This window comes from Sphaeramia orbicularis, chromosome 22, assembly GCF_902148855.1.
Source record: "Sphaeramia orbicularis chromosome 22, fSphaOr1.1, whole genome shotgun sequence".
In the NCBI taxonomy this organism is placed as follows: Eukaryota; Metazoa; Chordata; class Actinopteri; order Kurtiformes; family Apogonidae; genus Sphaeramia; species Sphaeramia orbicularis.
Genome location: NC_043978.1, coordinates 26,171,497 through 26,184,682, shown reverse-complemented (window position 1 = coordinate 26,184,682; position 13,186 = coordinate 26,171,497). Strand labels below are relative to the sequence as shown.

The window sequence follows — 13,186 nt, the reverse complement described above, 5'->3', positions numbered from 1 at the left end:
ATTACAAGATGCAAACAAGATGCATTAGGAGGAAAACTCTCCAGAAGAAGAAGGATCTTGACTTTTCATGATTTTTTGAAAGCACAAATTGCTCTAATTGAATTAATTCAACGTATTGCTCATCCATACTTTTACTTCTGTTCCATAATGATGATGGAAGATACCGGTCCTGTCTACAGCACTGGCATGGAGTTAATAAAGTGTAGAGACAGAGCTATGCAAGATTAAACTAGAAGCACTTTTATTTCATTTCACATTTATTTCTGTCTTTAAGTCTTCATACATGATGGCATTTCATTGGAGTTTCATAAAAAGCATTAATGTCCTGTATTTAATAAATAAAAACTAACATCTCTCAGTGGTTTTCACATGCAAAGACACTTCCATTGCACTTATTCAAAATTTTCCTGTATTAAAACATCAACATTTCCATCTCACACACTAGCGTAAAGTTGTTTTTTATATTTTGAGGGTTTTTTTTTATTGTTTGAGTGTTGTTTGTTTTTATTATTTTGGCCAGTTCAGGCACAAAGTGAAAATGTGAATAAAAACAGCCACATCAAAGCACATCATTTTATTAGCATTAGCATTATTATTTTATTAGCATTAAAAATGTAAGGAAATTGAATTAGCTAACGTACCAAATGACCAGCACGAGACACAAACAAACAACATAAATCACACAATTTTGCCAAATGATTGGCAGCTAGATAGCTACTGTATTCAGTCTGGTTGTTGATTATAGTTTTTAACATCTCCATCAGTCAATATCTGTGTTTCTGTGTCTTGGCGTTTGGATTTTCTTTTAAAAAAAACAAGAAACAAGTGGCTTTTATAATTTAGTTTATACAAGAACAAAAATATGTTGTTCTTCTTTGTCATATCCAAAACAGGACAAGCACAATGGCGCTATTTTCATTTTCTGTCATAAAACAAAACATAAAATCAGTTCAGAATGAAAACAGTCCGTGTATGATTCATTCATTGGTTATTTTGTTTCAAAATAAAATCTGAAAAATGAAATCTCTGAATGTTTTTTTTGGAACTTTTTGTCTTTTTTAAACAAAATCAAAAAAACCTTAAACTTAAAGTGAAACATCGGACCGTTTTTTAGTTTTTCAGTGGAAAGGAACACTGAAAACCAGCATTTAATGTTTTGTTTGGTATCTATCACCTCATTAAATAAACCTAATCCAGAGCAAAAACATGTGTATTATATGAAAATAAAACCTATAACATACTTCAGTGTTCGACAAATAATTTGATAAATGACGTCTGCTCTTACTGTAACAAATTTGAAACCGTGTGTATTTCTAATTTAATATCATATGTATTGATTATGTGATGTGTGTTTTCGGGGTGTGTGGGTGTGGGTCAGCCTCCCCATTGCTTTGGATGACTTAAAGTAATCAATCAGGCGGGCTGATGGGTAATTACAGGCGGAACAATCAATATATCTGGACATCTGCAGCTCCAGAAAATTTATAGCCTCGTGTGAAACATTTTGACTCTCTGATGTGTAAATTTCTCAGTATATCTGTGTTTATCGGAGTGTTTTGGGTTACATCTGTCTGTCTCTGGTTTTCTCAGGGTATTGAGATCACGTCGATTGGCTCCAGTAACCACTACGTGACCGGAACCGCCGCTGAGGTTAGACTCTTCATTCATTTTCCTCCTTGTGCTATTGAGTCAACCCACAAATCACACACTGATAACCCCTGCATGAAGAGCAGTGTGACTCAAACCACTAATCCCCATGAATTCCAGAGCAGAAGGTTAACTTCAGGTGGAGTAAGATGACATAACTGACCTTATTTTAAGCCATATTAAACAGTATCATGAAGTAAAGCATCATTAAACGTCAGTATGGGACTATTGTCAGGTCTGTTCTCACATATTCGTACAGATTCTACTTTTACGCTCATTTACACATCTCCAGCTGGATGATTTTTATCTGTTTTACCACATGTGTCATGCATTTTCCAGCGTCTCTTATCTAAACTGAACTGTGAGCATATCTGAAGCTATGCCGCAAAAATAACTTGTAGAAGGTAAAACAAAAACGCTCATGTTTCTGGGAAATGAGGGCTACTTTTTTCCTGAAGGGTCAAAACATGGTATTCGAAATCTCTCTGACGTGACATTTTAGAGACAATTTGATGGATTATTGTTGCTAAATGATCCACATTTTTAATTTTAAATTCATTTTTGCTTTAGTTGGACCACAAGGGATTATCCGAAACAAGGAGCTACTTTATATTGAAATAAATGTTGGAATGGCAATCAATTAAAGTTCGCTCTCTGACAGAACATTACTGTGTTTTGACCCTAAAAAGAAAAATAATCAAGTACATTTTGCAGTAGATGAGTTATTTCCTAACTTTGTATTAATTAAATACTTCAACTAATATTGAGCTAAATTCAAGCAGCATCATGCTAACCTTTTTCTCCTTTATTTTTTAGAATATTAACCCTTTCATGCATGAATTATTACAACCTTAATCAAGATTTTTTTTTCCTGAGTGTTTTTATTCCTCTTTAGACATGAAAAAAAAACAAAAAAACAATGCGGTTGAAATTTTTTTTTATGAACCTATTTTCCATGGAGTTCCAAAAATGTCCACCCATCTTGACACCATGCATTTAATTTTTGAAGCAAAGAAACATGTATTTACTGATATATTGTGTGAAAACTATGATATAAAAACATTTTTAATGCTGCTAATCCGCTGTTTTGTCACATTTTAACATACTATTATACTAGTTATTACTCACTTCATGGAGATAATATAAAACATAATAATAATAACAATAAAAACCTTTTAATTGCAGTTCAATAACAATAACAAGCAATTGATTTACACTCAAACATGTTAGTGCAGATCAGGTTTATCTTGAACAGCAAACTTACATTAATGGTATGAATTTCAGTGCATGGGATGATGCATAAGCATCCACTGTGTTGGCTGATATGGAACTAAAACAACAAAATCCTTAAATATTATAAGAACAGCTGTAGAACAACTGTCCACTGTAGTGACCGCTATGCATGAAAGGGTTAAACGAGTGACATTTTGTTTTTTTTAAATGGAATTATGCATTTTAAAACATTTTCCTGTGGTCTACATAAACTGTAAATGCTATACTTGGGTCTGAATTCTTAATTAATTCAACTCCACAGGTCCATCTTCGACCCTATTTCTGAGTAATGACACCAGAAAGGTCGTTTTGAGCGCTGGCCCTTTAAATGCAAATGAGCCACTTCAGGCCCCACCCCCTCCAGGTTGTTGACTGTGCTGCTCTGTCCCGTTCTAACCAACAACTGAAAATTTTTGGTAATCAGCTCAAAGTTTGGACATATTTTCAGTATGGACTACAACCACTGCTGCTGATAAACAATTATGTCGTACTCGGAGAAATGTTCGTCGGAAATCTTGACCTTATATGTGCAAATGTGGTGGCGTAACTAGTTATAGACGTAACAAATTATGCAGGAATTAAAACAGGTTGTAGAAATCCACTTCATTTTTGCCCAAATGAATATAAAGATAGCTTTGTAGACCTGGAGGGTTCAAATTTAAACTGTATGAACTATTAGGGTCCAAATACACAAATAAATGAACCAAAGACTAATAAAAGTGGGTTTAACAAAATATGACGCCTTTAAACCTAAGAAGTAATGTCAAATAACTGTGTTTTCACTCCTAGTTACAATCACAACATGCTTAAACTGGCATTTTTCTAATTCTGTGGTCCATTATGATCATTCAAGAGCTCTCAATTTATTTATTAGTTCATTTATTTTTATGATGTTTTTTTTTTGCTCAAAGAATAGAATAGAATACATTTATTGTCTTTGTACAATGTAGAAAAATGGGATTCGGAACTCTCCATAGTAACAGTGTTTACTATATTCTAATATATTCTATGTATTTGTCATTCTTTGCATAGTTTTTTTAGTAACTAATAATGTGAATCTACTGAATACAAAGACAAAGATATTTTTAGATTTTCCTCTGTGCGGTTAAAAGAAGAGAAATTGAGATTTTGATTCATTTTCCATAAAACCACGAGGCCTGGAAGAGGAGGAAATCCCCTTGGAAGAGTACTTGAATGTGACATATTATTTTTAGCTCGTCTTTTCTTCACTGGATTGAAACTGATACCAATCTGGACCCGTCTGTGATAAACAGATTCTTAAAAACACATTCACTGCTTGTCTCAAACGCTACAGGCTGTGAACGTCTGCGTTATCGAGATAGGACGACTAATTTATAATGTATATGTGAGTTTTATGGGAGTAAATAAAGAGGTTCGTTTGTCGAACTTTTAATGCTTCAGTATGTTAGATCTGTGGTTGTTTAAGTCTGTTTTCTGCCTGGAGACAGTCGTGTGTTGATGTTAATTCCATCTCTAATCTAATCATTATCTCATTTGCTTAAATACATGACATGAGAACTCGGGTAATTCTTCTGCAGAGTTCTTATTCTTGCTCCTGAGTTCTTCATTTCCCCTCTTTTGCTCCTCTACAGCATCAGTGTTGACAGAGTCAGGCTACGCAGTGAATCCAAAAGTTTGAAGATCAAGCACCGAATACGAGGTTAAAAGAATATACCATAAAACTTTCTGCTGTTTCCCAGGACTCCTACCAACAACTGAACTCAGCTGCGAGGGCCTGGCTCTTATTAAACACGCCCACAAGTGATATCAAACAGCTGGCCTGTCAATCAAACAAACAGTCCTCAATCAAGTCAAACAACCAACAAACATACCATAACATTAAGTTTGCCCATCATAAACACAAAATATAAACTGACATTTAATAATTGGGAGCACCAACTCAACAGCTCCACTTGCTCTCACATTATTACATCAAATAAAAAATAAGTCGTAACAGTCAAGACAGTCGTGTGTTGATGTTGGGTAATTCCATCTCTAATCTAATCATTATCTCATTTGCTTAAATACACGACATGAGAACTTGGGTAATTCTTCTGCAAGGTCCTTATTCTTGCTCCTGAGTTCTTCGTTTCCCCTCTTCTGCTCCTCTACAGCAGCAACAATCTACAACATATGCTACTGTTAGCCTAGAAATTAAGTTAGATAACATCAAGAAACAGCATTAGGAAAGTCAAAGACTCCAACACAAACTACATGATGTTAGTAAATAAACGTCTGGAGTCTTTTCCTGCCATTAAAAACAGGCAACTCCCCAAGGAACTGGAGTGGGTCCCTGAGCGCCTTCAATGGCAGCTCACTGCTCCTAATGTGCTAAATGCTAATGCTAAGTGCTGCTAGTGCATTTGGAAGAGTTATATACAGATATTAAAGTCCCTTATGCTGATTACACTGGTCAACAACAAATTTATTGTTTAAGTTTTTTGAGCTGATTTAGGATAATTTTGGTGTGCTGAATCCAAAAATCATATTAATTTTGCTCAATCAGGTCAACTTTCTGAACTATGCTACATATTGGCTTTTTAACATTTTTGCTTACATTTATGGGCATTTTCACATCATATGATACAAAATGATTTCATATTTCTTGCAATAAACGAGTTCTGAAGATTTTACTTTTACCAATTTATGATTAATGTTTTTTTTAATATTACAGGTGAATGAAATGACTTCGACTAGAAGATGTTGCAAAAATAAGCCTGACGTATTCTGCTACATCTGTGGTGAATACACCATTGTACCTAACAGGAATCCTGTTAGAAAATGATTTTTTTTTCCTCTTAAAACCTATTTTGGGTGAGAACTATATAAAAATCAACTGATAAAGTCACAAAAATGTCATCAATTTTGTGAGAAGATCAAATTTTTCTAAATCAAGTTAGCAAAAAAACCTGACCTGATTGAGAAAAACAGATGTCATTTTTGGATTTCGCGGTGCAAAATGGTCCTAATTCAGTTGGAAAAAACCTAGACAACTTGCAAAAAACATTTTTTTGTAACCCAGTGTTATGAAATGAGTTAACCTTTGAAGTCTATATGGATTTTTAAAGAGTGATGAGACTGTTCATTTTATGTTGTGCTCAAACATCAAACCACTAGATAGGCTAATGTTAGTATTAGCACAGCTGTGAGTAGAGAGCCAAGGACCTGTTCTTACTGGTTTCCCCCCAATAGCAAGGTTCCCACAGGGTCTTAAAAAGTCTTAAAAGTCTTGAATGTACAAATCTGCATTTAATAACTTAAAAAAGTCTTTAAAAGGTATTAAATTTGATATGGTAGGTCTTAAGTTGTTTCCATAAACTTGTTCACTGTATTGTGTTTAAATGTGTCTGTTAAATGTCCAAGCTGCAAACACAGTAACATTAGTGACTCAGTTCCACCCCTTTCAGCCCGACAATTGATGAAATTAGGAACCAATTATCAATAACTTTGCAGCCCCCAGTGAGAAATTATCACAGAACATTCACCCCAACACGTGCAACCGTTAGTCGCAGTCAGAAAACTAACTTTGGGAACTTTAAGGGATGGCTCGTAAGTGAAAAGTAGCATGAAGAAGTGCAGATGTAATAATGCCTGGTGGAGAAAAGATCATTCTCCATCTGACTGAGACGAGTGGAGGGGAATGGCTTTGAAATGGGCATTAAATTCTGTTCTAAGTAGTCTTAAAAAGGTCTTAAAAAGTCTTAAATTTAACTTGTAGAAACCTGTAGGAACCCTGACGAGACCTTACATTGGAAAAAACTTGAATTGTAGTCAACAGTGAGCGATCCTGTTTGTCTTACGCCATCATTTACAACCTACAATGTGTCAAAGAAGTGTTTTTGGTTTTTTTTCTAAAAGATTATTTCACAAGTGTTACAGTTTGTGGTAAAAGTGTTGAAGTACTACTGTGAAAACATCTAAATATAAAAACTACACAGTTCTGTCTCATCATGATCTATTCAGTCAATGAAGATGTCACTGTAGCTTTGACGCAACTGCACTGTAGTAATTTTCACCCCTTTTAAAGGGGTTATATTTTGCTAAACCCACGTTGATCATTCTTTGTTACCCACGTTTATCATTCTTTTATTAGTCTTTGGTTCATTTATTTGTGTATTTGGACCCTAATAGTTCATAAAGTTTGAATTTGAACCCTCCAGGTGCTGCAAAGCTATCTTTATATTAATTTTGGCAAAAATCGAGTGGATTTCTACAACCTGTTTTAATTCCTGCTTAATTTGTTATGTTTAATAACTAGTCACATCACGACATTTGCACATATAAGGTCAAGACTTCTAATGAATGTTTCTCCAATTCTCCATAATTGTTTAACAGCAGCAGTGATTGTAGTAAAAACTGAAAATATCCAACTCCAATCCAATCCAACTTTATTTATAAAGCACTTTAAAACAACCACAGTGGACTAAAGTGTTGTACAAAAGACTAAAAGCACAATAAAAATTAATAAAAGCATTAAAAAACAATAAAATCAAATAAATAAAACAAGTTAAAATATAAAAACAGAAGCAAAATGTCAACATTGCAAGAGTGTTAAAATATGTCCAAACTTCGAGCCGATTACCTAAAATGTTCAGTTGTTGGTTGTATTAACGAACGCAAGTGACTGAACGGGACAGAAAGCGCGGTCAACAACCTGGAGGGGGTGGGGCCTTAAGTGGCTCATGTGCATTTAAAGGGCCAGCGCTCAAAACCACCTTTCTGGTGTCATTACTCAGAAATAGGGTTGAAGATGGACCTGTGGAGTTGAATTAATGAAGAATTCAGACCCAAACATAGCATTTACAGTTTATGTAGACCACAGGGAAATGTTTGAAAATGTATAATTCCATTTTAAAAAGCAAAATATCACTCCTTTAGTGCTTCTTCACCTCCCTCTTGAAGACTGAGGTCAAATGTGTCAAAGCAGCCACTGTTTTTACTGTTGGTGACATGTATCATGCAACAAGAGATGCAGTCCACTCAGCTTTTTGACACAAAGCTACCTGTTTCTTTACTATCTTAGCCAAAAACTGCAATTTACTCTGTTATAATACTGACTGATCACAATAAAGTAGGTTAGCTGTTTTTGTATGTCATGGGAATACAATTGAAATGACTTTTTACTTAAGGGATACAGCTGTCTGTGAGGAAATGAAAGCCTGCTGTTAAAGATGCTGCAGGACTTTCGGGAGAAACTATATTTGAGTGAGATGAGGAGGTTTAAAATCAACAAGGGAGTGATGGGAGGATGGTTGAGTGTTTATCAGTCAGAATGAGGAGGGCTCGTAAACTGAGTGCCAGACGAGCTCCCCTGTGGAACACAAAGCTGAAGATGTTATTTTTCCATTATGTCAACCACAAAGTACTCTGCCCTCCCCTGCTACTGCTGCGATAGGACTGGAGTCGACTGTTAATAAGACAACACTGGACAGAAGAGACGGAGCATCTCTGGACTATCCAACGGGATAGTCCAGACCAAAAGGAGTCATGTCTAAACGTAAAGTTGGATTAGACATGACATACAGACTCTGAATGTAGTGTTAGCATCTTTGTTCTTTCTTGGAAGCACCTATATATTAATGGATTATAAATAGTGCTATTCTATGAACGCATACTCAAAGTGCACACATCCATTATTCATTCGCTCTCACATTCTCCCTCTGGTGGTGGTAAACTACATTTGTAGTCACAGCTGCCCTGGGACAGACCGACAGAAGCGTGGCTGCCAATTTGCCGACCACCACCAAACATTCATACACCAGTGTGAGTAGCAGCACTGGAGGCAAGGCGGGTGAAGTGTCTTGCCCAAGGACACAACAGCACATGACTGGGACAGAGCGGGATTCAAACCGCCAACCCTTCGGTTATTGGACGACCCGCTCTACCATCTGATCTTCTGAACCTAGTTTTATGTTTTTGCTCTCCATGAATTAAATCACTTGCCTCTCCAAAGTTTGTAGCCCAGTGGTTCCCAACCTTTTTAGGCTCGTGACCCCATTTTAACATCACAAATTTCTGGTGACCCCAGACATTCAAAACAGAGACATTTTTCTCTTGGAGATGTCTTAGCGGGGCCAGACGGGTGAAGAAATATTTCCATTCTTTGTTCGGTCCAGTTTCGACTGCGTCTGGACAGGTTGAAGCATATTAACGCATGTGGTTACATGACCGGGTCAATCAAGATATGCCCTCTCAGATGTTATATCCTGCATTTTGTTTATGTTTATGTTCATGCATTTGGCAGATGCTCTTTTCCAAAGCGACTTACAGGGGAAAACCAATCAAATCACTCAATCAATCAAATTTTATTACCTCCGCCAAGGAGGTTATGTTTTTGCCAGGGTTTGTTTGTTTGTTTGTTTGTTTGTTTGTTTGTTTGTCTGTCCGTTAGTGTGCAACATAACTCAAAAAGTTATGGACAGATTTGGATGAAATTTTCAGGGTTTGTTGGAAATGGGATAAGGAAGAAATGATTAAATTTTGGTGGTATTCGGGGGTGGGGGGGCCCATGGGGGGGACAGATTTTCAGTGTTTGTTGGAAATGGGTCCCCCCATGGGCCCCCCCACCCCCGATCACCACCAAAATTTAATCATTTCTTCCTTTTCCCATTTCCAACAAACCCTGAAAATTTCATCAAAATCTGTCCATAACTTTTTGAGTTATGTTGCACACTAACGGACAGACAAACAGACAAACAAACAAACAAACCCTGGCAAAAACATAACCTCCTTGGCGGAGGTAAATATCTGAACTTTATTTTTATTAGGAAAAATATGTGGTGTTTCAATTATAATGAAATATATATTCAATCGTTAAAATATTTTTTATTAGTAATTTATTTACATTTTTAAAAAATCAATTACTAGAAATTTCGGGTGATCCCATTTGAATTCCAGGTGACCCCACGTGGAGTCCTGACCCCAAGGTTGAAAAACACATTTTTTGATCTTGTACAAAAATTACAAGTTTTTGGAAAGATGTTGGTACAAAAATAGAACAGATTTTGGGTTTGGGACTGCAGCAACCTACTTTTTCACTTCTGTTGGGAGATTTGACGGTGAATGACAGTTATCTCCTGAAGAGTTTTGGTGCTGCAGCAAAGAAAGCAGTTACCCAAAGATGGCTTTGGCCTGAGCCACCAGTAGTGGAGGACTGGATGAATACAGTGGATGAAATCCACAAAGGGGAGAGATTTACACTTATGTTACAGCTGCAAGCGGAACTCTACAGGAGAAGATGGAGTAAATGGACTGATTTTTTTTTAAGGACAGTTAATGTGGGACCTGTCATATAGTGAGGATTACTGCTCAGACTTGTTTGGTATGGCTCAGATGATGTTGCATGCCGATGCCAATGGTTAATTTTGTTTTTTAACAGTTACAAGTACTTATTGCTGACTGTTACTTGTTTTGTTTGTTTTGTCTGTTATGTGAAAAAAAAGATAAAACGACTAACAAAAAATAACTGTCAAAAAAATTTAAGAAAAAGAAAAACAGTGTTGTAGCCCTTCCATTGGTGCATCATCACCACTCTCCATTGTTGCACCTGTGGCTGTAGCGCTAGCATAGCTACGACACCTTGTTTCAACTCCACTCACAATTAAATCCTCCATCCATGTGTACCGCTCCCATTCATCGATTCTGCACTCCTGTCCGCCAATTATGGTGTTTTTTTCTATGATAGTATTTTTTAATTCAGCCACTTCATTCTCTCAAACTCAACCAGCTTAGCTTGCTGTTCGGCTACTTTACTTATCTGTTTCAACAAAAACTCAAGGGATTTTTTTATTCCCTACAGTTCATCTTCCATTGAGGTGTTTCTTCAGTAGCATTTTGTCCGCTTTTGTTATTTCCTTTTGTCTTCGTTTAAGTGCGTAATTTCATGTAATATCTGAAGTACTCTGACAGAATGATAACATTGAAACAGAAAGATGATTTGTTTCACATATTTGGCTTTATCCAACAACCTGATTTATATTTCAATACTTTTTATAAAGGTTGTAATCAGAAATCTTTGTCAATCATACTGTCGGAACATAAGAATAAAAACGAGTAACTGATTTTAGGAATTTCCCATCTTATACTCTGTATTCAGTCATCTGTTGATGAGGTAACTAACATTGTTAAAAGCTACAATCAAACACGGTTGCTATACACATTTTTTGCTATTATTCATTTTGCTTATTCCAGTTAGTTTTGCACAGATATTTTTATATTCTATTGTCAGACATTGACTACTTTTACATCACTTTTTATCCATTTTAGGGGCTGAAGATAGAAAATATGACATTTAATATGATTTAGCACCTATTTCCATTAAAGTTACAAAATGATTACAATTTTAAAAGGCTTATATGTGGTTTAACATGAACCATTAATATAGAGAAAATAAAAACGAACCTGATTCGACCTCCAGCTGTGTGTTATACTGTTCATTGTAGTTGTGATATGTAATAAAACTGATGATTTACTAATTTTATCCATAGTGAGGATCATTTGATTCACGATATTGTTTTTCTTTAAATTCTTTGCAGCCTTCAACTGATATCAGTTTAAAGATCTTGAGTGGTGATGAAGTGATTCAAGTAAATGACCAGATAGTGGTAAGTGTTTGTAAGTTACACAACTCCCTTTGCAACACATTATATTTACTGTAAAATGCAAACAGTTAATTTACAAGATATTCAAGTTCCAATTGGAAGCTAAGATGTGGTGCATATTTCATGTTTCTTAAAGTGTGGGAGTGTTTAAAGACCCTCATACTGTAGGGATTGTGTTTTTTCTGTAACAGGTGGGATGGAGCAGAGCTAACCTCGTGAAGAAGTTGCGTGAAAACCCCAGTGGAGTGACTCTGATCCTGAAGAAAGTCCCCGGGTCAGGACGGCGTCGTAACAGAGACTCAGTCCAGAAGGTTTGTAATCCACAGGCCAGGACACATAAAGGTTCCAAAATTATAGAAAATATCAATGAAAAGAGTTGATGCTAATGTTTAAACCAGTGGTTCCCAACCTTTTTTGGCTCATGACCCCATTTTAACATCAGTGCATTTGATCTTGAAAACATGGCTGGAAATGATCTTATACACCACTATAAATAGACACTGTGTAAATTTTGATGATCCTAGTGGTTTTTCTAATCCAGACATGTGGGTTTTTCATGAATCTCACTCTCATTCTAGGTTTTGTGTGTAACTCATCGTGTCCACTCACATTACATATGGAACCTGCCCATTTAACCCTTTCATGGATGAATTATGAGAACCTTGGTCAATATATTTTGTGCGTTTTTATTCTTCTTTAGGCATGAAAATAACAATAGGATCCAGTTTTCTTTTTCTTTTTTTTCTTTTTTTAAGTATTTACAAAAATGTCCACTCAGCCAGACACCATGCTTTTGATTTTTTAAGCAAAGAAACATCTATTTAAAACTTAATATCAGAAAGTGATATGGAAAATTATGCAATACATACATTTTTATGCTGCTAATCAGATGTTTTCCCACATTTTAAGATACTCTAATACTAGTTATTATTCACTTCATGGAGATAATATGCAAAAAATAAGAATAAAAAAACTGTTTTGTTTGTTGATTTACACTCAAACATTTTACTGCAGATCAGATTTGTCAAGAACAGCAAAGTTACAGTAGGGTCAAGTCACGCACCTGTTGACTTTGAATCAAAAAATTAGAACTGAGATAATGATTTCAAACTTTTTGTAGTTCAATAGTATAACATCTTAAGTTTCTAAATCCATTAAAATTTTTGCCAAAAAAGGATTTTCAAGAAAATTACGGAACTTTTAATACAAACTAAATTCAGTCCCTCGGATAGTTCTCTGAGAATGAATAATAACACAAATTATTACTGCTATAATTTGAAATCTCAATCATATATTTCTGTTTTCAATATAGTTTTATGACCTTTTATACACCCTTTTATCATTATAAAAATCATTTTGTCTGAAAAATTGGTGTGAATTGCTTTTTTTAAGCAGTTTAATATCAGATGGTGCCGGTTATGTACTTTTCTCAAAAAACATGTTTTTTTTAATCAATCAATCAATCAAACTTTATTTCTATAGCACTTTTCATACATGGTACATGTAACACAAAGTGCTTCACAACAAAACCCCCCACTGTCCCGCGGTTGCAAATAAAAATACAAGCAACAAAGTAAAGTTTACAGTAAGAGTTTAATTAAAAGCTAGACTAAAAAGATAAGTTTTAAGTTTACTTTTAAAAATAT

At 35.3% G+C, this 13,186-nt stretch overlaps 1 protein-coding gene across 2 annotated transcripts in view; it reads left to right on the top strand.

The window, feature by feature from the left end:
- cnksr1 (connector enhancer of kinase suppressor of Ras 1) overlaps positions 1 to 13,186 on the top strand; it is a 99,622-nt gene that overhangs the window by 56,541 nt on the left and 29,895 nt on the right. Inside the window, exons 7-9 of one of the 2 annotated variants that reach the window (XM_030127075.1) lie at positions 1,591 to 1,650; positions 11,475 to 11,543; positions 11,732 to 11,851. In XM_030127075.1, the coding sequence (XP_029982935.1) occupies positions 1,591 to 1,650; positions 11,475 to 11,543; positions 11,732 to 11,851 (249 nt within the window). Of the gene's footprint in view, positions 1 to 1,590; positions 1,651 to 11,474; positions 11,544 to 11,731; positions 11,867 to 13,186 lie in introns of both variants that reach the window. The other variant, XM_030127074.1, reaches the window with a different exon arrangement.